At 39.6% G+C, this 26,910-nt stretch overlaps 3 protein-coding genes across 3 annotated transcripts; all 3 read left to right on the top strand.

The window, feature by feature from the left end:
- The first annotated feature begins 213 nt into the window (after positions 1–213).
- LOC146321302 (uncharacterized) lies at positions 214–9,521 on the top strand. The gene is made up of 2 exons (XM_084726399.1): positions 214–439; positions 6,379–9,521. Exon 2 carries the CDS (start codon positions 6,435–6,437, stop codon positions 9,414–9,416), a length of 2,982 nt encoding a protein of 993 aa, XP_084582525.1. The 5' UTR covers positions 214–439; positions 6,379–6,434; the 3' UTR covers positions 9,417–9,521.
- Positions 9,522–12,682: 3,161 nt separating this feature from the next.
- Positions 12,683–16,175, top strand: LOC146321301 (uncharacterized). Its single transcript, XM_084726409.1, has 2 exons — positions 12,683–12,916; positions 13,447–16,175. Exon 2 carries the CDS (start codon positions 13,510–13,512, stop codon positions 15,118–15,120), a length of 1,611 nt encoding a protein of 536 aa, XP_084582535.1. The 5' UTR covers positions 12,683–12,916; positions 13,447–13,509; the 3' UTR covers positions 15,121–16,175.
- Positions 16,176–17,850: 1,675 nt separating this feature from the next.
- Positions 17,851–25,865, top strand: LOC146321300 (uncharacterized). The gene is made up of 3 exons (XM_084726398.1): positions 17,851–18,127; positions 21,176–21,301; positions 22,304–25,865. Exons 2-3 carry the CDS (start codon positions 21,185–21,187, stop codon positions 25,658–25,660), a joined length of 3,474 nt encoding a protein of 1,157 aa, XP_084582524.1. The 5' UTR covers positions 17,851–18,127; positions 21,176–21,184; the 3' UTR covers positions 25,661–25,865.
- Positions 25,866–26,910: the final 1,045 nt, after the last annotated feature.

Here is a 26,910-nt window from a genome sequence, read left to right as displayed (position 1 = left end):
AATAATGATCTTTCCCCCAAAAGGGGGCGCGGCCTTGGCGACTGAAGTCTGAGGACGTGAAGACGTGCTCCTACCACATTGAGCACCGCCCATGGATGCACGGCACCGCCCCGGACTGCACATTGCAGTGAGAGTACTTGGATCTCTCGCAGCCATGGCGTACAGCCCAGCGCTTCTCCTCGAGGGCTTGTGTGCGCATGCGCTGTTTACATCGACTGTGTTTCCGTTCCGCGCCTGCTGCAGCTGCAGCGTTCAGCGCTGTGCTCCTCTCCTGGCACAGCATCACATTTGTTGTTCACCAGAGAGCTGAGCAGAGCCGTGGTTCCCTTGAGAGTTCATGGCTTCTGCTTGGGCAGATGTCTGCCGAGACACCCTGCCTCCTTCCGCACGGCCATTGTGGTTCCACTTTGAGGGGAGACCGTTATCGCTCCGGTAGCTGGTGAGTACATGAAGATATCAACGGTTGGTTAGCGTTATTGTGCAGAAGCTGCTCCATAGGTCATGGTGGCTAGTTAGCTAACGTTCTTCCTTTCTCTGGCCTTCCTCAGGAACGTGGCCACCTCCCCCTGGTTAGCTTTCACCAGCAACCCTGATACTATAACGTTGTAAGCTAGCGACTTGGGTTTTATAACGTTATATGTAGTGTCAGATCATATATTAGATTCCAAGCTATTAAATGTTAATAGCATGTTAATAGTGATCATGTGGAAATCTCGTTAGCCTGAGATTAGAGCTTGTTAAACTGATATTGTCTCTGTAACAGTAGAGTAACGTGAGGCTACATTATCACTAAAACAACATCTCTGTGTTTGTTAGCAGTGTGGCCAGCATTAGCAAGCTAACGTAGGACGAAAACCTGGATATTCTGTGACATTTCCATAGCAACGGTTCTGTTAGTGTGCGTTTTTGTGTTCATGTGTGGTGGCTTACGTTACTTGTGGCTGAGCTCATTGTCATGGGCTTTGTCAGATGTCAAGCTGCAAACAAAGCTGTACTCCCCATTCATGTGAACTTCAAATGTTCAGATTTACAGATTTAAGTTTGTGCTGTGGTCTTGTTTTTAACTAATTAAACAACACGTGATCATGTTGTTGAGTATGTTTCCTGAATAGTAAAGAGAGCAGTCCATACGTGTATCAAAACCACTGACATCTTCAAGGGCTTCAAGAATTCTGTCCATTGAAATTATTATTATTTAAAAAAAAAAAAAAAATTCATTGGTGGTATGTGTGGAAGAGGACCACTAAGAGGTTAATGTAGGACTGTAAATCAGGGATACTCAACTTACTTTGCTCCTAGGCAACTTATTTAAAATGACAGGATGCCAGGGGGCAGTTAATAAACAAACATGAGTAATATGGCTATTTATCAGATAAAATGAGTAAACATTAAAAAGTCCATCAGTTTGCTATCTTTGATTTTTTTTTTTATTTTCATATTAACTTATTAATTAGTAATTAAATTAACCTGGGGCAAGGATTGACAGATAAAGCTTATATTTTATTGCCACTGTGTTTAAGCTGTAAATGCTTTAGTAGTAACATTTGGAAAAGTTTATACTAGTGTTGTCAAAAATATGGATATATTGATAAATATTGATACTGAATATTTGAAATACTTTCAATACTAATTTTTTGCTGTATGGATTGCTCTGATACCAGCTGCACTTTGTCACTCTATTTTCTGACTGCGAATTGACACACATCACTGCAGTGCCTTCATAGTCCTCTCACTTACTCAAAGTGCTGTCTTCCTTTGTCACTTGCCTCATTTTCTATATTAGATGTCATGTTATAGCCTTGGTGTATTTATCTTTTAATGAAAATCAATTAGGCCTGGGTGATAAAGCTGAAAAAGTAGTAGTGAAGTCTCATATTGGTTGACACTGATAATTAGCAGGTAAGGTGATAAATGAGTTTGTTGCATTATCGCTGGGCGATATTGACCAAATGCTTCATTAGCAATATTGTGACAATACTGTTGTGAAGACTACTGGTGCTTCCAGGAAATATTCAACCAATCAATAATCATATATAGGGATGCACTGATACCAGCATCGGGTATCGGTCCGATACTGTCCTCACATACTCGTACTTGTACTCATAAAACTACTCTGATACCCAACACCTGATACCACGTCGCGAAAAGTAGCTGCTCAGCACAAGTAAGCATCTAAAGAGCCAACATGATGCAGAGTTCAAGGAGTTTGCTGATGCTTACAAGTGTTTCCCCTAGCCTTTTTTGCTTCGGGAGAGGGGGTGCCTGGGCTGGCTGTCCTTGCAGGACCCTCTCGTCAAAGGACCCTATTACCATGATTACAGAGCATTTGGTGCTGAATAAACAGTTAACACTGATTTGTGTTCACATTTTTTTTTATTTTAGCAATGGAACACAGTTTTTATTCATTTATTCATTCATTTGTTTATTTATGCATCTATCTATCCATTCATCCATCAGGTGCAGCGTTATGGGTGGGCCTAATGGGCCTGGGCCCACCCACTTATACAACTGACCCACCTTACTGGGGACTGGGAGAACATATATTTTCTTAACTTTTATTTTTAATTATTAAAATCAGCATTTTAATACACCCTTAAGACAAGAAAGTTTCCATTTGACAAAAAGACAACATTTATTCAGCTATTATCACATGTGAGGTCTGGACCAATCACAATGGGCCATAATTCGTTGCACCAGATATGTTACACTTGTGCATGCACGTCACAGTATGGCGGTTGTTCAGCAGAAGTGATGTCTGGTGTACTGAGGAAAGCTTATCATTGTTTAAGTTTATACCTGCCAGTTCGCTCTTGTACAGCCATGCGGAGTATCTACAGTCTCACAGCTATGCTGGATCAAAACCAGACTGACGATGGTGACCCGTCTGCAGCTTTTTACTGCGTGCTTCGGTGGGAGGGCTGGAACAGGTGTGTTTGAGTCTAGTCGTGGCGACGTTAACAGGGGCAGGAGATTGGCAAAGCGCTGTGGTTGGGGCTGGGAGAGATGTTCTCATTTTGGCTAACATTGGCTACAGAGCTACATGTGCTTCCCACCTCGCCACATATAATTCATTTAAAAAACGCCAATATTTTTGCTTGGTGGGGCAAACAGTTGGGGAACCTCCATTTACAATTTTTGTTTGTTTATTGTTGTTTTTTACCGTAATGGTCAGAAACTCTCTCCCCGCCGCTCTCTGAGTGTGGGTGGGTGTGTCTGTACCGGTGCATCGGTGTGTGCTGTGAGAGAGGAGCGAGGGGGGAGCCTCACCCGGGTCCTGTTGGCAAGGCGGGGGCATCTGTTGGGGGGCAGGGCGCCCTCCCAAATAAACTAGAAGGGAAACACTGCTTACCCTCTTTTCTTTTGGACACCACCAAAACGGCCTGACAGCACAGTACACGCAACTTCACTCTTTGAGGTTCACAGCAGGGTAAACAAAACTGTTGCACATGGCACCACACTGATACCTGTCCTCCCTAAACAATGACAGGTAGGAATTAATTAGGTCTTCGACAAGAGGGACAGCAGTCATGTCTCTGAGCAGCATGATCTTATATTCTGCAGTGTTTCACATGCAGACGCTTTATTTAGACAGACATACAAATATTTTTTGTAACTAGTTTTGGCATTTTTATTTTTATTTTTTATCAGTCTGAGAGGACGACAGCATCCACGATTGATTAGTGAACAATCTGCCCCCCTGCCCCCCCACCTTTCCCTGTATTGTGTGAGAAGGTTTGACTTATACAGAGTTATATAAGCCAGTACATTCACCTGGTTGGTGTCTGTCATTCACCACCACATATTTAGTAGACTCCATCATTAACAAGTCTCCTCCACTTACAGCTCTCTGCTGGTGTTATCACTGAATTGCAGGTGAATATATCAATGGAAAAAAAAACAAAATGTCGTTGTTGGAGTTGTGTCTTTGGGCAACCATCCTGATGACAAGAAAGTCAACAGATCAGACAGAATGGGAGGGAGAAACAGAGGGAGGCGGGGGAGGGTGAGCCCCAGTGAGACCTTAGGTGTGTGAGTGTGAGGAGAAGAAAGCTAAGGAGACAAGAGTGAGGTGAGCAGATTAAAGTACCCATCCCTATGTGCAATACATAGTGCGCCATATAGTTGTCCAGATTTAAACAAAGCCTGGAGACAAATAAGTTGCCTTCAGGCTTTTTAGTAATTGAGTTACTCGAGGAATATATACATATATGTATGTGTGTGTATATATATATGTATATATATATATATGTATATATATATATATATATATATATATATATATATATATATATATATATATATATATATATATATATATATGTATGTATGTATGTATATACACACAATCCATGACTTTAGTTTCTTCATACTTGCCCTCCTTTTTTATATGTACAATATATGTTTTCAGTAGTGTTGAGCGATATAGCTAAAAAATGTATTAAAATAAAATGCTCAATTTCAGTTATATTTGATTATTGATTTTAATGACCTATTTTGAGCATGGATTCACACAGAACAAACTACAGAGAGCAAGCCTCACTGCGATCATCTAAAACATGTTTGTATTTTAGACAGAGACGCAACAGTTTGGCTGTACGAGTGCTTTAAGTTAAGCACCGAGCAACCTGTCCTCCTGCAGCAGCAGGAGCCAAAGCAGCAGCAGCAGCAGCATCACCCTGTTTACTTTCTGTCAGCACCAAAGCATAATATATGAGGATTATCAACATGTGGAACATGTTTCTTTTAGTAGAAGTCACCTCAGATAGTTTTTCTTGATGTTTCTTCTTCATCCCTGTGTTAAGAGTGATGTCTGCACTGCTGCTGTTAAATTTACACTATGCATCATTTAACATGTAATTCAGTCGTTCTATACTTTCTGTTCACTTTATCAGCCATGCATGAGTCAGAAATGGCTAAAACTAACATTACAGACTGTTAGTTGTTTCAGTTATTTTCTTTGCCCCACATTGATGCACACTGTCAGTGATTATCTTACCTGCATATGACTCCAGTGATTAAATAATTCCACCTAATAACCAGTTTCAGTCTTAAGTCAAGGGCTGACAATGATCAGTTATTAAATTAATATGCATTGTAGCTCATTTTGAATTTGAGGTCCAGTATTTTTCTGATCAGGCATCTGACATGCTATTAAATACGGTGGAAACTAGACTGACTTTAAAATATGCCACCATTATCATTATTCTAATGTGCTTTATGTGTCTATTTTTCTGGATTGTGATTGAATAAAATATTGAAATATTAATGAGACAAAGTTTTGATTTAGGTGACTTAATTGTATATTAATTTAATAATAAAAGTAATTGTTATTAATCGTTAGATTAATTGATTAATTGAATAATGAATGAGAAAGTACTTCTGCGTATACAGTTATGAAGAAAATCAGACAAGACTCCTGCACACTGTCTTGCTTTCTGTTGATTTATTAAATATCCAGTGTTTCGGTCTGGATGATCTTCATCAGGGCAGCATGCAAACATTTCAATCATAGAACTGCTGAGAGTGATCAACACCTGAAACAGATTCAGGTGTCATCAGCCCGGCAATAGGGCCAGAAACTTATCGAATCATATAAAAACCCACAGAAATCACAATATACATTTTGTCATCTAAATCCCCACACATGGAAAAATGGACAAATGAAGCCTAACAAGTATCAATATTGTCTTGTGCGTCATTCTACAAAGTGTATTGATCTCCAAAGAAGAAACATAGGTATATCAATATACAGACAATCATCCATGTCAAATAGATTTTAAAGAGAAAACATTTTTTTGAGAAATAATTATTTAAAGACAAGAAATAGGGTCTAATGACCTGTTAAGTCAAAAACATATTTCTTAACATATTTTTAACAATTACATTGGAAATTTCTGATAATCCTTCATTAAAAAATAATTTGTTGATCAAAGGCAGTTACACACAAGGCAAGAACCATTTCCAGGCTGATGACACCTGAATCCGTTTCAGGTGTTGATCAGTCTCAGCAGTCCTATGATTGGATGTTTGTAAATGGAGGCAGTCTTTGTTTTTATATATGTGTAGAAATGTTTGTATGCTGCCAGTATACCTGATGAAGGTCGTCCAGACCGAAACGTTGGATATTTAATAAATCAACAGAAAGCAAGACAGTGTGCGGGAGTCTCTTCTGATTTTCTTCAAGTTGAATTTCCCTCCAACGCACCTGTCATACATTCACGTGTGCAGATATTTAATATTAATGTATATACAGTTATGCCATTAGAATTAGTGGAAAGATTTCAAGTTGAAAAAACAATTTTTATTTACCATGTGCAAGTTGTGATTATCCATTTTCACTTGGTGACATCATTTTTTGTATTTTTCTGTGATTTACAGGAACGGTCCTTGCATGACCACAACACCTGGATTGCCTTGTATGTGTGGCTTCCAGGATGCTTGGATTACAGGGGAGTACTTCAACCTCCAAAGTGTTTCGTTGTGTGGCATGTTCAGCCACCTTCACTGGACTGGCCTCTTTGCTGGTACATCAGGCAACCCATGCTAGTGCAGCCTCCAAGGTCTCTTCCCCTCCACAGCCTAACAGCAGCCCACATGAAACACTGTTTGAAAGTATGAACTCATCCAGTGAACACCCCAGTGCATCGACACTATTGCCTGAGAGCCCTTCGCCCTCTTTTTATATTTGTGATTGTGGAGAGGAATTTCAAGACTTCAATCTTATGCTGGAGCATAAGCGTTCACATGTCTCTCAAATAAAGCTAGTGCAACCTCTGGTTAATACTAATGTTCTTTGTGGAACAGATGAAGCTTTTCCGACCCAGCATGCATCATTCAGTCCAGCTGTTACCCAGCCAGGTTTGGTCCTTAGTTGTCCCTCTACGTCAAGGTCCACAGCTGTTGAGCTACCCACATTAACAGACGATAAAGCGGATGAAAGCCTGGAGGATGGCATTGCCATAGTAACCACTCCTCAAGGCCAGTGCACACCTCCTCAAGATGATAGTGAGAAACTTGAAAACATGTCTGCTGCAGCAGAGCAAATTCCAGAGACTGAAGGGGACATGCATTTCCAAGACAAAACAAATTCTATTCTCGGCAGTGAAAATGGTGAGACTTTGCCCAGAAAAAATGTTCTAATGAAATTGCTGGCGTCAGCATACATGAAGCGCTATCAGGCACCTCAGTCTCAGAATAAGAACGATAATGTTACCCCCAAACAGGAAGCCGTTCCTGTTAACATAACACCAGCAGCAAAAACTGCAGTATCCCCGATGAATGATCTCTCAATTGCACAGTTGAGGCGGCTGCTTGCAACTCCCGGTATAAAGACAAAAGCTCCATCCATCAGCAAAGTTCTTGAGTCTAGTAAGAAAAAGGTTGTCTCTCTGACTAAGACTTTCTCACCTGTTGTGGTTCTAGAGACCCGTCAGAAACTCAAGGATCCTAGCAGTAACGGCACATATGGGAGATATCAATGTGGTCGCTGCCGTAGGGTCTTTCAAGACGTGGACAGACTGACAGAGCATCATTTCTTGCACAAAAAAGAGAGGATTAAATGTTGCCGTCGCTGCAAACAGCTGATTATTGGTCGACTACCTTTACCTGACAATCATGTATGCCCTCAGCTAGGAAACAAGACTGTGCAGTTTTCTTCTCTAAAAAGCAAGGTACCTCTCGCCCAAAAACTAGTGCCATTTCATAGTCTCACCAATACAAGAAAAGTTTTCTTTTGTCCATTGTGCAAGCACAGCTACGCACGGAGGTGGAACCTCAAAATGCACAAGTGCCAGGGCCCAAGGTCAGTCGTCCCTCAACAGGCCAATCCCCCCATTCAGAGAATGCTAGCATTGAGATCAAACAGTAAAGCCAACACTGATGCGGACATTAAAGCTGGATCTCAAATGTGCAAGAGTATTGCTGTGGGCACTGAAGTTACTAGTCGTATTAAGGTAGAGGTGACTTCTCCAAATTCTGAGCCGTCTTCAGCTTCACAGTTAGCCTGGACTCATCCAGCAAAAAGCTTCCCGCCATTCTTCCCCAAATCTTCAGTGATGGAGCAGCACATGGATGCGTCTCTTCTCAGGCAAGGAGAAGAGAACGACAGCTGGGATGCAGCAGTAGTTGATGGTGAAGACAGTAATGAAGGACAGTGGACAATGCCCTTGGATGATGAAATGGAGGTTCTTAGCTCATTAGAGAAAGCTGGTAATGGAAGTGAGGTGAAGAGGTCTATGTCAGATGACCATGCAGAGACAGCGCCCCCTAGCCTCCGTTATTTTGTAAGAGATGGTGTAAAACGTTACCCTTGTAACAGGTGTCAGAAAACCTACAGCCGACCATCTACTTTGAGACGCCATCTACGGCTGTGTGGGGTTAGGCCACGTGGACTTGGGACTGGAGCACAGAGTGCTAGTCAGGATGCCACTCCACTAAATGCCAACAATATGAAACCAATGTTTCCTTGTTTTGTCTGTGGGAAAACCTTTAACCGCAAGGATAACATGATGGTTCACAGTAAGAGGTGTCAGTTGCAACAAAAAATGGCCGATGTGGATCGAGGGACTGTGCAGCAGAGTATGTCAGGCAATGCAACAGACTGTCAAAACCCAGAGGATGATGGAGGCAACTGGGGCATCATGTCACTGCCCTCCGTACTTCCACGGAGGGTGACATGTGAGTGTGGGATCGGGTTTACATCACCTAGGCTCCTTCTGGAGCATCTTCAGAAGCATGCACAGGAGTCATACACATGTCCTACTTGTGGGGAGACTGTTAATTCCTGGGCAGACTACGAAGTTCATCTGCAGATCCATATGCATCCTCATCACCAGCTGCTGAAGGGACTCCAACCACAACGATCACAACCTCTTTTACTTCGATTTCAGCAACAGAGAATTCAGCAGCCACCTCAGCCAGTGCATCAGCCTCCACCAAAGCAAACTGTTAAACCGGTGCAGGTTTTGAATCCGACAAAAAAGCAGCAGCGGATTGTATGCACACGATGTGGCAACACTTTTGCCACTCGCTGTTCCCTACGAAGGCATATATCCTGGAATCGATGTAAAGGTGTGCGAGTTACAAATCCACCTACAACAAACCCACCCAAAACCTATCATTGCTCCCACTGCAACTCCGACTTCCCAAACACAATCAGTCTTGTGTTTCACCAGAGGAGTGGGGCCTGCAAGCCAGCCATCAAGCCTGTGCGCTGTCCTGTTTGTCTTCGCTGGTTTGGTACTGTGGATGGTTTGCAGAAACACCTTCTTACTCACAAACAGTCTGAATCATATCGCTGTGATGTCTGTCAGGGTACATACCCGAATCTTAAATCACTCAAAAACCACCGCAGGAGGATTCATCGCATTATGGCTGGAGACACTATGCCAAAAACTCAAGGACAGCTGACTTCTTAATGACACTTAAGTTTTTCTGACAAGTGGCTAACATTGGAGTGGTGCATTTGAAAGCAGAGCAAATTTCCAAATTTCTGTACTTGCAAATTTTAATTGACTTGTTTTTCTGTCCAGGAGTAATTTTGACATTGTACAGGCACATAAGGTGTTTTTTATTTTTTAAATCTATTAGAGTGTATTATAGTAGCTCACCATTGTAAAAAAAGAAAAAAGAAAAAAAAAAAAAAAGGGGGTCTTTGATATACTGTATATTTTAGTTTCCTCAAGTTAATCCCTTTATTACATAGCCTCATTAGCCTGTAAATGTTTGAGTATTTGTTAATCAAACTTTTATCACGGAGGTTGTGATGTAGCTTGTTGTTTCTGGTGTCAATAAACATACCAGTATGTGAAACATTGTATCATTTCGTGGGATTATGGAATCTAATATCTTGCAAAAGAGGCAGAAGATGATCTGTCGAACATTGTCTAAAGAGCTTGCTTTGACATGTCAATCAAAATAGTGGAATCACACTTGACCAGGGTTTATATCTCTATAACTTAATGGGACAGTTCATCACAAAATCAAAACATATTTTTTTCCCTTGCCTGACAGGCAGATGACATCTCTGTGGCTGATATCTCAAAACTCTGAAACTCACTCCAAAAAAATATTAATAGATGAATAGCACTACAGGCCAAGGAAAATATGTGTTTTTGATTTGGGGGTGACCTGTCCCTTGAAGTGGATAACTGCAGTTAAATTCTACAATAACTTTTTTATAGCTATCCACGTTTCATGTCCTGGCTTTTACTTATTAGAATTATTCTGATCGTCAAGAATCTAAGGTCTAAGCTGAAAGGAGCAGGGATTCAAGTAGGTATTTTTTAATACAAGTATCATCGTGCCTCAATTACAGTATTAACATACAAATCAACAACTGTAGGTTTTCTTGTATTCCAGTCAGATAAAATATTGGGACATCATGGTCACAAGATTTTAGTGTCCAGTTACTGTACTTCCAGGAAGGTTTAATTTTCAAGTACGTGTGTTGGGGTCTTTTTTTTTTTTTAAATTAATTTGGTATTTACATCATGTATCAAAGTAATCAGTGAAATCTGGGCAGCAGCAAAACTTGTTGGGCCCCAAAAGCTTCAGGCTTACCCTGTGTCAACTGGTTTGTGCTAGTCTATGAATGCTCTGTAGTATACAGTTAAAGCATAGCATTAACTGACATGGTAAGGACTTTAAGGTGGACCCTTTTGGATCATAGTTTGTAATTTGTGCCTTTGTTACACAAATATAACATTAAATAATTTTAGGTCAATCATAGGTCATAAGTTGAATACCAGTCACCAGTAAAATGTACATTGCAACAGAGGCTTGATAATTATTTTTATAAATTAAATTTTAAGTATGTGGTTGATTCTTAAGTAAGTGTACTGGTGTAAAATATTTGTATCAAATAAATTGAGCAAGTTTTAGATGTAGCTTAAATGAAAATGCCTTACATCAGATATGTACATTAAATTATGCTAAACTTAAATTGAAAACACTGATTGCTGGGGTATTAATAAGACAGAGAAAGCCAGGAATAGTCCCTCCTGCTGTATGTGCAGCAATGAGGGGGTTAAGAATACAAAGCATGCTGAAAGTAAAATAATTGCACTGTTAGTGACTGGAGTATAAGGATAGATTTGTTGACTTATTTATGCTGATTATGCTGATATATTTTGATTCAAATATAGCTGAGTGACTTATAAAAGTTATAGTTCTCTACTATTAATTTAGTATGTCTATGGGAAATACAACACAAAAATGCCGGTATAACTTGAGAGTTTTAATTTTAAATACAATATAATGACACCGTCGACTTGTATTTATTTTATTTAATTTTTAGAGTATGTTTTCATATACAAAGTATTTGTCTTGGTATTTTGGTGCATAACAATTAATAGTAGAAGGGAAAAAGAAAAATTCTAAATAAAAAAGGTATAAAATATATCCCTGTTGAAGAGACCAGCCACAGTTGGGCAGAAACTGTTCTCATGGTGTGAGTTTTTGGTCCTACAGGACTGCAGCCTCCAGGGTGGGAAGGGTTCGACTATGATCTGTCCTGCCCCTCTCTGGGCCCTGTAGGTGGACAGGTCCTGGGAGGGTTGCATAAATGTGATGATAGCATAAATAGGTAATTAAATAAATGGTTATTATAATAATGATATGTGCTATCCCACAGTCAACATGGGCACTTGTTCCCAACCTGGGGGTCCTGTTCCTACTAGTAGGTTGAGATTGTATAAAGATTGGTATATATTTGGCTTATATCTCTATATTTTATTCATGTCTATTAAGAAAACTAAATGGAATTTTTGCAAAAAAAAAAAAAAAAAAAGAATCATATTATCATTTATGATATAAACTTGAAAAAAAATCTCAGGATAACGGCACAGAGAAGACCTTAACATAAGCTACATGTATTCACAGAGTTAAAACAACCAACAAGCTCACAGAGCAATGAGAAGAATACACTGAAAATGCCACTGAAAAAAGGAGCTTATTAAGTATGTATGATTGTTTAAATTGTACAAAAAGTTTCTAAAAAAAAAAAAAAAAATCAAGAAAAACTAATCTCTGTCTTGACAGGATGTAATTTCACCAAAATCCCTCCAAATTGCTGGTTTGACACAAACTTTCTGCAGTTAATGTGTTCACTATTTTGGTTAATTGTATGGTTTATGAGGTGTTCTGTACTGTTGTAGTTATCATTATGCATTGAATATAATATAAAATATTCACAAAACATGCCACTCAGTCAGGGGTTGTCAGTTTACTCAATGACAGAAAAGGGGTTCCTTAAGGAAAAAAACATTACAATATTGTTGCAGTATCAGTGAATATCGACATAGAGGTATTTAGTAAAAAGAAATATATATATATATGATATTTGATTTTATCCATATCAACCAGCCCTAGTCTGGGAAAATGGAGAGGTAGACTGAAGAGCCGGAGAAACAAAAACCTCTTAATTGAATGCCTGCTGTTCATAATGCATTAATCATAGTCAACTAATAGGCCTACTCTGAGCACTTTGTACTTTGACCTGAGTAAACTAATAGTTTTACTTGTAGATGAGTAATATTTCACTAATGTAATAGTACTTGCACTTTGTTTGCACAGGCTTTGAGTTGTCTTTCTACCACTAGCCCTCACTACCGCGTTAATAGCATCAACGGTGAATCATGCGCTCCGGTCGATAGGTGTCAGTATAACGACGCCAAATGTGGACGTTTGCCAGTCGAAGCGCGCCATGCGTAGAAGAAGAGGGTGGAGGGTCTTTCCTCCGGTTCTTTGGTGTGGCTAATGGGCTAACTGCTACCTACACGTACAAAACACCGGCAAGTTAACCCAGTCCAATTCTGAATACCCACAAAACGACAATCGACAAGCTGTTTGCGAGTTGTTAAAAGGATATAACGTTGCCATAATACTGACACGGTGGTACTTTGATATTTATGTGACGGTAAGCCAACATTACGTTATTGTCCATAGTTGAGGCTAATATTAGCACGGCAGGCTAGTAGAGAGACAAGCGCGCGTTTATCAAAATAACAACGTTAAAATTGTATAACGTGATTCGCCAATGCATTTTCCAAATATTAAGTTGTATAGAAAAACTGTACTGTCATTATACCATACCGTATTATGTGGGTGGGTGACTCAACAGTATGTAGCCTATTTCACAAACTATGGGTTAGATGAAATATGAAATAACATGTTAAATAGTTGAATAGCTTGTCTCGGATTTGCGTTCCGAGAGGAGCCAGTAATATTAAACGTCAAAAGGAAGCTACACGTGATGTTGAAAAAATACAGCCTCTCAATCTTAGTCTGCAATTCGTTTATTGTATGTAGCTGTTAGCATAACTAGCTGATCTGAGTCAGATACAGTGACAATCACCATTAGATAATGAGGTATAACTGAACTGAATATTTTGTCTATTTCTGTTGTATTTTGTTCATGTTTGCATTAATTTTAACACTTGTGTCCAGCAGGAACGGTGCCTTCAGGGCTCCACATCATCGCTGAAGACATCTGTGTTGTCCAGCCTGACCATGGAGAGAGGAGGCCAGAGGCTGCAAAACATTATGGAGGATGGTTTAGGCAGAGAGTTGATGAATGCTGGTCGCTTTTGCTTTAGTTGTGAGCAGATATTTGCAAATCGGAAATACCTGGAGGAACATGTGTGCCCTGCTGCAAGTCATATCTGCTCCTGTGGAACTGAGTTTACTGAGTACAAAGACATGCTGGAGCACAGCACAACACATGAACCAGGGCACCAAGTGCTTGATCATGAAACAATAAGGAAGCGCAGAATGGAAAAGCGCATAGAAGAGGAGGAGCAGCTGAAAAGACTACAGACAGGTGAGGTTGTCTGGAAGGCACCTAAAGTGGACAATGCACCATCAATTTCTTTACCTGTGAGGCCTCTAATGCAAGCACCCATTACATCAGCTTTTATGCCACAAGTTCCCACGCCATCTGCACAGATTTCACAAGTGCCTGGGTTGTACCCCCCTATGTCACAAGCATCTTTTCTCCCAAACCCTGCCCCCTCTTCACCAGACATGAAGAATATTTTTGCAGGTGTAGGTGCACCAACAGTGGATCTTTGGACACTTTACCAGCCAGTTGTACTGTTGCAAACGGTGCGCAAGTTTAACAGGCACAAGCCTTACACTTGCGGTAAATGTGGGCAGGGTTTTATGACAAGAACCTCTCTCATATCCCATCACAGCTCTCATGTCACAGATAAAGTTTCTGGCTGTATAGGTTGCGGGCTGCTGCTGTCCAGCAAGAAGCTAGTGCCTCGCTTCCATGTGTGCAACTCACCCAACAATGCTACTAAATACAGACTCATCACTGCAAGACCAGCGAGTATAAATCCAGTCAGTGCAGGCAGGAGGCGGATTCTGGGTGCTGGTGGGCCTCAGGCCACTTCCTCTCAACAGATGAAAAGCCAGAATCTCAGTGCAGTCAGTAAAGGCTCTCAGGCACCTTTCATCACTTCCACCTTGCAGCTGAAAAATCAGAATATCAGAACATACAATCAAAGCAGTCAGGGGCTTCGTGTTACTCCGTCCCTGCAGTTGAAGAGTCAGAATCCCACTGCATCCAAGCCATATGTGACTGTCACCATTCCACCGAAGAGCCAGAGTCTGAGTACAGGTGCATCAAACAAAAGCAGTCGCAGGCTTCCTGTCATTCCCTCCGGGCAATTGAAGATGCCCATGAACTCTTCATCAGGTGCATTGAATCCAGTGAAGACACCCTCTGCAGCAAATGGGTTCCCATGTAGGGTCTGTCATCTTCCTTTTGAAACCGCTCAGCTGCTTCAGAGACACAAGTGCATCAAAGCCCAGGAGTTCATGTCACAGCACATGCGCGGTGGCAAACAACAGTACAAAATAAAGAGAGTGACACCAGTGGCAAGCCCAAGTCCTGTACAGATGAATGGTGAAAGGAAACTTGGGGCTCCAGCCTCTGGTAACATAAAAAAAACCCAAGTCATGGCTGTTGGTCTGGACAAAGGGCAAGGGGCAGCTCCTGTGAATGGGAAAACCGGAGTTGATATGGATAGTGATTGTTACATCATTGAAAGTGGACCAGACAAACCTGCTGAGATGATTTACCAAGTAACCTCATCTGTCCCTATTAAGACTTGACCAAACTAGAGAGGCACATCCAGTTGCATGTCACATTTTATGTTGATTATGGACCAAGTGCTTAAAGATAGCCTTCTCCTGGTTGAACAGAAACTACTTGTTTTTAATTTAATCGCACAGGAACACAATGCCTCTTGGCTTTTTTCCCAACTATGCTCAAAGATAAAGAAATGTACCAGGCTTCAACGTTACATTTTTGCTGTTTTTTTTTTTTTGTTTTCTGCTGTTTGTTTTCTTTTGTTTTGTTTTTATAAACAGTAGAGAACTACTTGCCTGAAGTCAATTTTGACTTGCCCCTATACAACTATTTTTATTTATTTGCAGTTATAAAATTAAAGACAAGGACAAAGACTTAAATTAATTGTCAAGTTTAAAGTGTGTGAATGAGTGAACACGCAGGTTATAGCAGATACTTTGCATCTAAAAACCTGACACCTTGAAAAATTTATTATACCCAACATGCTATCTGCCCTGCTGACAGCCATCTTTTTTTTTACAACATGCTCAGCATCAAAATTGGCAGCTCATGACCCCCTTAATGCTAATGCTTCCTTCATCAGCTCTGAGAAAATGTATTCTTCCATCTGTTTTACCATTTACCTGATGGACGAGTAAGTTTGCTGATTTACTTGGCATACATGTCATGTTACTTTGTTACTTGCCCCAGGCAATTGGGCAACCCTTATTATTGAACCCTGTGTAAGATACATGGTGACAATGAGCAGGCATCCCAGTTATGCTGGATTTCTGTTATCAGTAAGAAGTTCAATATTGAATTCCCAAGAATCTAAAGTCAGTGTCCCTACAGTGGTTATAAAATATGTAAATTAATTAAGTTTATTCTTAAAATGTATATGCATGGTTTACCCGTGTTTGGTGGGATAACCAGCCATTGTATTATAGATTTTTTTTTTTTTTTTAAATATGTTTTTAGTATGATCAGAATGTGTTGTGAGGCTGTGGGAATTGACCACAATACTTTGTGTGTTCTTTCCAGCTTTGTCAAACTTTAAGAATACAGTATAATGTTGTATTAAACTATATTTTCAAACTCATTGTGTGTGCTCATGGGATAATGCAACGTGTTGTATTATCAGTGTGGTTAGTCACATGATAATCAGACTGAATGTATAGCGCTTTGAACCCGAGAGAAGTGCAGATACATAAATCAATGGCAGTGTATGTGTAACACTTTTAATAGTCAAGTGCAGTTCATGGTGCCTGACATTTACAGTAAATGTAAGTCAGAATATCAACAGTATCATAGTGAAATAAGTGATGATATATAATCATAAAATGAAGGTAAAATAAAATAGACAAGTATAGATGTAAACATTTCGTTTTTACAGTTCAACAGATAAGTTACTTAAACTGGCATTCCTCCACAATGCTTGGTGTGTTCATCTAAACTGTAATAGTATTTCGCTTTCAAGTTATTTCTCAAAAATTCTGCACCAGTCTCTTTGACCTATCTATTCATTTGGTGCATCATTTCTTTCAACTTTATTCTCAGCTTCTGATAATGAAAGCCCCCTTTCCTCAGTGTCCACGGTCTATCTTGTGGCCCTAATCTCCAGCAGATGGGGCCATTTCAAAGCAAACAAGGCGCAGTTGTGCGTCCACTTATGATGAGGTAAACATCCGTGGTTAATATACAAAAGAGTGGATGTGGCGTTCAGGTGCCCTTTGTGTGCTTGTAATCTCAAACTCTCCTCTTGTAGGAGACTATTTTTGGGGTGCCAGCCAGAGCTTTACTGTTTGAGATTTTCAAAACTAATCCTACATAAGTATATGTGCATCAAGCACTGTGATGAACCCACATTTCAGAAATGTGTACCACCAGACCAAACGCACAAATAATATGCAGAAATCATGGCGATAAAACAATACAAGGAAGTTCAATATAAATTCATAGTACTGAAAGAATATCCTACATTCAACCAAAGTTTTTTCAAAATAATTCGAAATTGTATATTCACCAAAAATAACACTACTTCTCAGGTTTCTGACAGTAACCAACAAAAATGAGAAATTCAGTTTGTCAATTTCACTTTCCCAAAATTGGTCCCGAGTAAACTCTCCTTCTGAAAAATGAAAAAAAAAGGAATTTAAGAAAAGTTTGGGAAAGTTTCTGTTTCTCATTGTACCTTTACCCACAAGTAAATCTTCACTTTAGCATCGAAAACCAGTTGAAAACACAAAAACACCAGTGCATAAATAAATATGAGCTGCTGATGTGAGCACATGTTCAAGGTTATTATAGTTCATTAAACAAGAAGTTAAAACTAGATGTGAAAACAACATTTGAGTTCACTGAAATAAAAATAAAAATTAGACTAGGGGGAAAAAATCAAAAACTAGTTGAAAAGATCTCGTGTATTGACTAAACTAAACTAAATTAAATAAAATAATTTTTCAATACACCAAGGATGAGGAAGCATCAGTTCATGTGTTTACTGAGACCGGGATGTCTGCAAACTGCTTGTACAAAGTATTGTTTTTGTATTGTGATACCTATTCTGAACTTCTTAAATATTGTTGCTGACACTAAAACTAAGTAGAATTGAAAACAAAAATTAAAAGCAAAATAAACATAGAAACGAATTAAAAACACAATATTACAGTAAGTCTGTAGATGTTGCAGTAACTGAAACCTGCAATGGCAGAACTAGAGTAAAGTTACTTTTACAGAACAACTCGTGATTCCCAAACTTCCCACAGCCCCTGAAGTATCCACTCCGTGCGCTCGGCGTGATTAGCACTTTCTCGGGTTGCTTTGTGCGTGGATATCGAGTGGCTCGCTACTGCAAACTGCTCTGAAAAGAAGAGAAAGCCAGGTCCACATTATCACCTCAGCTCACAGCCCCGCGCACGCCTGTAAAAAGTGCTGAACAGCCACGTAACGGCAGAGCAGATGTTAGCTTTGAGCTAGCCTGTGCTAGCTACTTGAGCCGCGGTCAGTGCATGGCTACGCAGAGACCAGCAGCCTTGACTCTCTCCCACGCAGGCAAGCAGTTTGTGTTTACTACCACTCATCACATCTGGTAACCAGTGTTCAGAAATAGTATACATAAGCGTTACTAGCTATAAATGATGGTATATGAACTGACATTGTAGTTAACGGTTAGGTTCGTATGGCCTGTAACGTTAATAAGCGGAGCTAGCAATCTGGCCTGTACCAAAAGATAACGCCTACATTGTTAGTCATGCTGCTGGTAGCGTTTAATGGTAACTGATAGATGGATGCTGAAGCTGCCAGGTCGTTTATGGATGTGTGAAAGATAGATTAAGTGACCCATTTGTACGCGGTTTTGTCTCAGTGGGTTCATGTGTGAGCACTGGTAAGTTCATCACAGTCAAAAACCGTTTGCTCCCGGGTGCATCAGAAAGACTCCATCAGATGAATTGAGTCTGTTCAGGAGATGAAAGACCGGCTGACATTAGAAACCACTGTCTATGTCTGCAAACTATTACAGGCCTAGATGTTTTCACTTACCTGGTACATGCATCTAGTACTTTACAAACTGCAACACCATATTTTGAGACTTGGTAACTTGGTACTGGAGTTTTTCTCCGAGTTCAGGTAGTTGATGGAAAATGGGGAAAGTATTCACATGCTTTACTTGAGTAAAATGTGCAGTATTGCAATGTGAAACTGCTCCATTACAAATTAAACTCATCTATGAAGATTTTTACTGAAGCAAAATATGTCAAATGTAAAAGTATCATCTTGCAGAATAGCCCCTTCCCCAAGTATTTCACTGTTTTCCACAAATATTTAGTTACTTGTTTTACGTTATACACTGATAAGGACAGCATGATTTAATAAAAAAAAAGTCATATTGAGATATTGTGGTGTTTATATGTGATATTTATTGAGGTCTGTACCAAACAAACATATTTTCTTTCATCTGGAGAACAAGATTTTTAAGTCGGGTCATATATGGAGCACTGCAGTACCTCATTACAATGCTGTATTAGCATACATTTTTCCTTTTTCAAAACATTGTGAATTGGTTCTGCTATTACAATATTGCACTTGGCCATATAGCAATTTTATAGTGATTAATTGTGCAGCCCTTAACATGTAAACATCATTTTGATGCTGAAGTTGGTGGTGTCGGAGTTCATTTTATATAATTTATGAACAAGTTGGCAGAGTATTCTATAATGTATTCTATAATGATGCATCAGAATTTATAAGATGGGCATGTGTACTTTTAGGGAAATGTGAAAATGCCAAGTACCTAATAACAATAACCAGAGCTGGTGGGCAATATGTCAATATTACAAAAATATCTGGTCTTAAATCATGAATGTGGGACTACATATCAGCTTAGATTTTGGATATCTTTATATAGTGATATGGTTTAATATTGTCTTTTCCCCATTTTAAAGAATGCATTACAGTAAAGTGATGTGATTTTCTGAACATACCAGACAATTCTAGCTGTTATGTTATTTGTTTTTACCCACTGAGTTCTTATATCTACATTACTGATGATTATTTATTAAAAATCTAATTGTGTTAATATTTTGTGAAAGCACCAATAGTCATCCCTACAGTATTGTCACAATATTGACATCAAGGTATTTCATCAAAAATATTGTTTGATTTCCTTTAAAAATAGTTTGGCTGCACAATTTGGTAGAAATATATTGCTGTTATTTTGACAGATATTGTGATGTGATTCACGATTAGTGAGAATGTTCATTTTTGCATTACAATTTTAATTTTCACTGAGAGAATAATTAAAATCATGAACTTGTGACATTTGTTGGGGTTTGTACTAAACAAACATGTTTTCTTGCATCTGAATAACAATATTTGTAGGGTAGGGTGTCTCTGCAGCACTATAGTACTTCATTATAATTTTTCCAAATGTTCCAAAAATTGCAGCTTCTACAATTTGGATATTGTTCTTGCCATATCACTATTTAGATTACTTGTGCAGCCCTAGTTTTCACAAAGCAAAATTAATAATAATAATAAAAAAAAAGTATTCATTATACAAAATAACCTCTATCTATTGTAACTGTTATTTAACACTATGTGTGTGTACATGTATCTATACATATTCCATTCCAGCGGGGAAAAAAAATATAGAACAGAAAGTTGAATGAGTCCAAATGAAAAAGGAAACGCATCAACACATAATGTTTATTCTTCAGCCAGAACTGGATATGAGATTTTAACTGCCAGTCTGTGAACAGCAATCTGCTGCTGGCCAACATTAGCCTGAAGAGGTAGAAAGTTTATGGCTGTTTGGTGACATCGTCCACTGCTCAGTCTCCTCGTAGACTCCTCGTCGAAGATGTTTGTCTTCTCTTTATTTTGTTCTTGGAATCTATCACTAACACTGACTTCATGCAAGCATGTTTCTGAGTGTGTGGCTGGCATCAGTGCTGTTGTAGGTGTGATGTTACCGTCAGTGTGTCTGCTGCATTCATGACGTGACCATCATGCAGAGCATGTGTGTGAATATGATCAGCACAGAATTGGATATGTGACGGTGACTGCATCACAATTTTTTATTTCACTGGAAAAAACAAAACAAAACTATTGATTATATGACATTTCTGGGGGTTTGTACCAACCAAACAATGTTTTCCTACATCGGGGAGAATAAGATTTTTAGGCTGGGGCATCTCTGCAGAACTACAATACTTCATTATGATGCTGTTTTGTAACACTTTTTTTTTTCTATCAAAAAATGTCAATTTCTGTGATTTGGATATTGCACATGCCATATTGTGCAACCAAATGATGCATCATAATTTATAAGATGCTTGTGTAAAAATGTAAAAGTAGTGGAGTAAAAAGTACAATATTTCTCTCTGACATGTAGTGAAGTTTTTGGTTTCCCAAAATGGAACTAGTAAAGTACCTCAGAACTGTATTTAAGTGTGAGTAAATGTTGAGTTGCTTTCCACCACCATCCCACTTTCCCAATTCAGCAATTTCCAATACAGTCAGTCTATTACTATGTGGCTGTCTTTCTGTCCATGTGTTGAGTAGGAAATCACTTATAATTGTTCACTGTTCAATCAACAGACTCTTGACATGGGGAGTAAAATGTCCTTCGGCAGAGGAAGCAGTGACCAAAGTTCATGCTCTGAGTTAACTTCTGCAGCATCACATCCTTGCAGTCCTGTTCATGCCCCTTCAGACTGTAAGCAGGTAACCAGTGAGACAGAATACTTTTCTATTACTCTATACAGCATAGTTTCTGGAGTAACTTGCTAATGGAGTGGATGGATGCATTTTCTGTCTAAAAACTTATTAACTTGCAACTGCAAAATGACTAGAGGGTCACGGGCCAGTTAATGAACAAACATTAATACTGTTATTTATCAGATAAAATGATTAAACATTAGACTATGCCTATAATACATATTTCTTTGAAATGTTATTAATATTTCTTCTTATTCTTATTTTTATTCTTATTACTACTATTTTGAAATGAACTTATTCCCTAAATTAACTTGGTAGGATGATTGAGAGATCAATCACATAATAACTGCATTTTAGTTATTAATGCTTTGGTAACATTTGAAAGTGTTTATACAACATTAAACAAAGCTGGAACCTCTTCTATCATGCAGTCACTGAAATGTTGGAATGATTCATCAAGCATAAACAAACCGCTCCTACTAGGGCCGAAATTAATAGCATATTAAACCTCATTTAGTATGAAATGCATTATTATCTGTAGTTCTGTGTAACTTTTGTTTCTCTTCAGCCAGTAGTTGTCTTCCCCTGCAGAGCTCACTGTCTGATCCTACTGCACTTTGCACAGCCTGAAAGGCCATCATACAAAATAATCAGCCTTCTGTCTTAGTAACAACCTCATTTATCCCATCCTGCAAAATTGGCATATCTGACCTCCTTTCTGAGGAAAAATGGTGTGAACTGATTTATTGTCATTGTGAATTGTAAGTTGAGTGTCACTGCTTTAGATCAATGTTACATGCATTTTTATTAACACGTGGTCCTCTATTCTACACCTTACTGTTGTAGGAATTAATTGCATACAGTCTAGATATAGCTATTAATACCATCGAACAAATTAGAAACGCATTGATTCCCTTTTTCAGTGTGTCTTTATTTTTATACTATTTTAAGTTACGTAGCGACACCAGTACTACATTTGTGACAAATGCAGTTTTTATTCCTCCGCAGATCCCTGAGGACAAGAGATGCGATGAGGAAGACCTGGACTCCAGGTGGGGAGAGGAAATGAAGGCAGCAGTACTGACTGAACCTGCACCTGAATCCCACTCATCTGAGCTCACTGAGTCTGATGGCCTTGTTAACTCTGAAACAGAAGAAACAAACTGTCAACACAGTGAGCACATATCACCACACATAGAGATGGAAGAAAAGTCTCAAATGACCTCTGCGAGCATGTGCAGCTCTACAACAGACAGTCATGGACAACCTGTGGAAGTCCGCAAAAAACGTGGACGCCCTCGGAAATTAAAAATGTTGGATGAAGTTGGTCTTGATGAAGTTCAACATAAGGAGATCAGCACGACTATACCTTTGCCAACTTACTTAGAGAACCACAACAGTGATGATGTGCCTAACACAGTAGATGGTACCTTAATCAATAATTTAGCTTTTAATGAGATGTGTGGTCCTCATACTGTCTCTGATGGTGTCCATGTGCTGCCAAAAAGAGGGAGAGGAAGACCAAGAAAAACAGAAATAGCAGCTTATAAAATTCTGGCTTCTAAGGTTGCTGAAACCAATCCTCCTGCTGCTTCTGTTAATGCTAATATTGTAGGCAGTTTTACACGGAGACTGAGAAGTAGAGAACAGCGCCCTTTGGCACAGGATGTAAAGACTGAACCTGATAGCAAGGCAGACCCCGGGCAAACTGAAATGACTTCTTTGGAAAGTAGTAATTCATTGAACTTTCAAGATATTAAAAGAAGAAGGGCTGAACTGGCTGATCAGCAAGTTCCAGCTAAAGTGACTCGACTGGATGTTTACCAGGGTGCCTCGTCAGTGTTGAGCAGTGATGCAGGCGGCAAGCAGGTGGTTCTAAATACTGACAAACAAGAGACAGATACAGATGGAAAAGGCGATAGACTCGTCCCCCAGTCTGTAGAGTTTCCAGAGCAGCAGACAAAACTGAATTCCCAGCCAGCTGCTGAACCTGTAGTTATACCATCAGAAGGTTTGAACTTGGGGAGCCCTACTCAGAGTTGTGACCCTAAGATAAAACAGTCAGCTGGTATGAATGGCAGTGAGGAGTCACAATCAAAAAACAGTGTTGAATCTCCAAAGAATGCAAACTTGCTGCATGCAGAGCCCTCTAGTACAAATGCTGTAACATCCTCTGAACAACAACCTAAACCTGTAGTGAAAGACGAGGATATAGAGATAGAGCTGGATCAATACAACGCCAATACCATAGTTAGATCTGAAGGTACAATCAGTCAGCGAAGCACTTTCAGGCGCAAGAGAGGTGGCAAGAGAAGAAGGAGGATAAGTAATGTTTTGTTACAGGGAGCGCATCTTGAAGGCAGTGATGGTACTCAACAAAAAACTGACTGTGGTGAGGGCAACTCTAATGACAATGCAAATGTCATCTACACTAGAAGAGGAGGAAAAACTCTGTTAAAATGTGGTTACTGCGGTCAAACATTTAAGTTTCTGTCTCAGTTCATCATCCATCAACGCATTCATACAGGAGAAAGACCTTTCAAATGTCCCGAATGTGGCAAAGGTTTTAGCAAAAATTCCAATTTAAATCTTCATCTGAAGACTCACAGAAAGAACAACATGTATCAGAAATGTCCAATTTGCAAGATCAAATTCTCTTGTGCAGAGTACGCCTCTCATATGAAGACGCATGCACAATTGCCGGACCAGGACTCTGAGAGCAACAAATGTGAAAAACGCAGCAGAGGGAATGACCGTGAAAGCAGTCCTGTGCTCCATAGACCAGTTTCTCCAATAAAGAGAGAAAGAAAAGTGTGTCAGTACTGTGGTAAAACATTTCAGTTTCAGTCTGCCCTCATAAGACATGTGCGCGTCCACACTGGAGAGAAGCCTTATAAATGTGACATATGTGGCAAAGCTTTTGGTCAGGCCTATTTCCTGCGTGTTCACGAGCTGACGCACTGGTCTGTGAAGCGTTACAACTGCACACGTTGTGAAAAATCATTCACTCATTACAGCAATGCAAAAAATCACACCTGCAGACCTTCAGGTGACGATGACGATTTACAACCCAGCAAACGGGTAAAGCCAACACTAACGTACACGTGCCACATCTGCAAGAATGTCTTTGACCACCTACAGGAGTTCAACAGCCACATGAGAGATCACACTGGAGCAAAGCTCTATCGCTGCTTGCATTGCGACAAGCTGTTTGGTGTGCTGTCTGAATTTAACACCCATCGCAGTCATTGCAGAGGAGTGAGAAGCACCTCCAGCTCCGCAATGAAAGAGGAAGAGACGATGTCATTAATACAGTACACAGTGCCTGCACTCAGGTGTACATCAGGACTGAATTCAGCTCCTCCTCTCACAGCTGCAAATTGTGAAACACAGAAAAAAACAAAACAGACCAGCCGCAAGAAATGCTTTGACGGCATCAGGAAACCGTTCGAGTCAACAGTCATAGCGGCTCACCCTCTCTCGCGCCTTGTGTCAAAGTTAAACAAAATAGACAACCGGTCCGACCCCAGGAAGTATTTATGTCCAAGCTGTGGGCGACTGTTCAGACACATGGGCAGACTCCGAGCCCACATGCTCACTCATGCGCCAGGTCAAAGTTACACCTGCGCCTGTTGTGGTAAGACTCTAGAAAACTGGAAGAAATTGTGGCATCATCAGAGGATCCATCGACAGAGACGTGGCCGTTTCACTTGTCCTCAGTGTGGGCGAGGTTTTCGGTTTGTGGAGCCATACAAGAAGCACATGAGTGAGCATTCAGACTTCCAGTGGATTCAGGTCAGGCCTAAGAAAGTGTTTCTGCCTTATCAGTGTGAGCAGTGCAGATGCAGCTTTAAGACTCTAGATTTGCTGTTCAGCCACCAGCTCTGCCATTCCTCAATGCAAGACACGCACAAGGACTCTGATTTTGATTTATCTGTGGATGATCATACTACACAGAAAATGTTAAGCTTTCCCGAAAACAACTACATGGTGACGTTATGTCCAGAACCTGCAGAAAACAACTCTTCTCTGAGCCCTTTCACCAAATATTCAGACCCAGTTCCTCAAGAGTCTCCTCTAGTACCCATGATTTCTTTTGTCCAAAACCAGGATCTTGATTTTGGTAAAACTTCCCATCATCCAGGCAGCACATATTCAATCCAGGATGGAGAAACCAGTCATGACAGAACACATGAAAATTCACCTCGTAAACCTATAACTCCTCTGAGAACTGTGAAAAGACATGTCACCAAATCAAATGAAGGGTCCTCAGATGGTGTTAATTGTGCTGTGTGCGGTAATGCATATTCAGCCATTTCAGACCTTTATCAGCATTATTTGCAGCACGCAAGAGGCCAGGTGTAAGAACCTGAATGGAGATTTGGTGCCCTACATATACATCAACTTTTTTACATTCTTTAAAACAGGGGTCCTGTAGTCCTAGATTAGACGATGTAGAAACATTGTTGGGAAAAGGTAGGGAAAGTGAAAAGCATTAAAAAGGAGTTAGAAAAAAACTGTTTCAGGCTGGAAGCACATCGAGTGTACAAAATTATGGGGACAATGTTTAATCAGCATCATAATCAATTAAATTTCAGTTCTTCAGAAAGAAGAGATATTGATAGTGATTTTTTTTAACTTTGATACAGGTGGATTGTGCCAAAGGGGACTGCAACTCAGAGTCAGAAAGATCACCCAAAAATTTTGTACATTCAGTGCAATAATGCCAAGCCAGAGGCATCCACTGGACAGTGTAACTCACTATTCAACAAAATAAGTATTAAAAACAGAAATTATACTGTATGTAAATGACTGATCATGGAAAGTAAGAGTTAAAAAATTATTTATTCAAGTGAAATAACCACTTAAAATGTTTTTGAGCCCTTGTTCATTATTGCCCTGAAATCTTGTGACATCTTTATGTTAGAACTTGTCCCCTGTACGTTGAGCTCGGGACCAAATTACAAACTGAGCACGGGAGTAGAGAGGTCACAAAAAGTTCACTTATTTCTTAAGTTCATTTGCCAAAACTGACAAAGAGTTTATTTGTGCAGATTTTTCCATCTTTCATTCAATTCAATTTTATAACACGTCTTGTAAGTGAATAGTATGACCATTTTATAATTTTGAAAAATTGTCACCTTATCTTGATACATGCATTCACTGTATGACAGCTGTGAATTTAATATCCAATTTGTGCATTTCAAATCGTGCAGGTTGTTTCTTGACTTATAAAATCATTACTCAACTGCTGGTCAAAATGTTTCGGAGGATGTGTTGTATTGATTTCAGATTTGTTTTGTTCTGGTCTCCAGCACATGTATCAGCATTTTGTATTTAAAAAGTGAATATCAACTTTTCTCATGCACGTTTGTCAAAGAACTTTCTCTTATTGTGGACTTGATGGCTGAAATCCTGTGGATTTCAAAAAAATTACACCGACAAACTCACATTCCGTAATTGAAACACCCAAGTGCAACAGGAGTATTGTTGTACATCCATTATTGTTTGCTGCTTTTGGGAGTAAAACTACATTTTCATGCTTCAATGTCAAGCTTGATTTTGGTGGAGTCATGAGAAAATACCATTTCAAAAGATGTTTCCCACATAGACAC

This window comes from Lutjanus erythropterus, chromosome 9 (genome assembly GCF_056507025.1).
Source record: "Lutjanus erythropterus isolate fLutEry1 chromosome 9, fLutEry1.hap2, whole genome shotgun sequence".
NCBI lineage: Eukaryota > Metazoa > Chordata > Actinopteri > Lutjaniformes > Lutjanidae > Lutjanus > Lutjanus erythropterus.
This window is presented reverse-complemented; position numbering and strand designations above follow the sequence as displayed.

Coding starts and splice junctions, on each gene's coding strand:
- LOC146321302 (XM_084726399.1), top strand. CDS start 6,435: ATGCTTGGATTACAGGGGAGTACTTCAACCTCCAAAGTGTTTCGTTGT.
- LOC146321301 (XM_084726409.1), top strand. CDS start 13,510: ATGGAGAGAGGAGGCCAGAGGCTGCAAAACATTATGGAGGATGGTTTA.
- LOC146321300 (XM_084726398.1), top strand. CDS start 21,185: ATGGGGAGTAAAATGTCCTTCGGCAGAGGAAGCAGTGACCAAAGTTCA. Junction 21,302..22,303: donor CCCCTTCAGACTGTAAGCAG/GTAACCAGTGAG, acceptor ATTCCTCCGCAG/ATCCCTGAGGACAAGAGATG.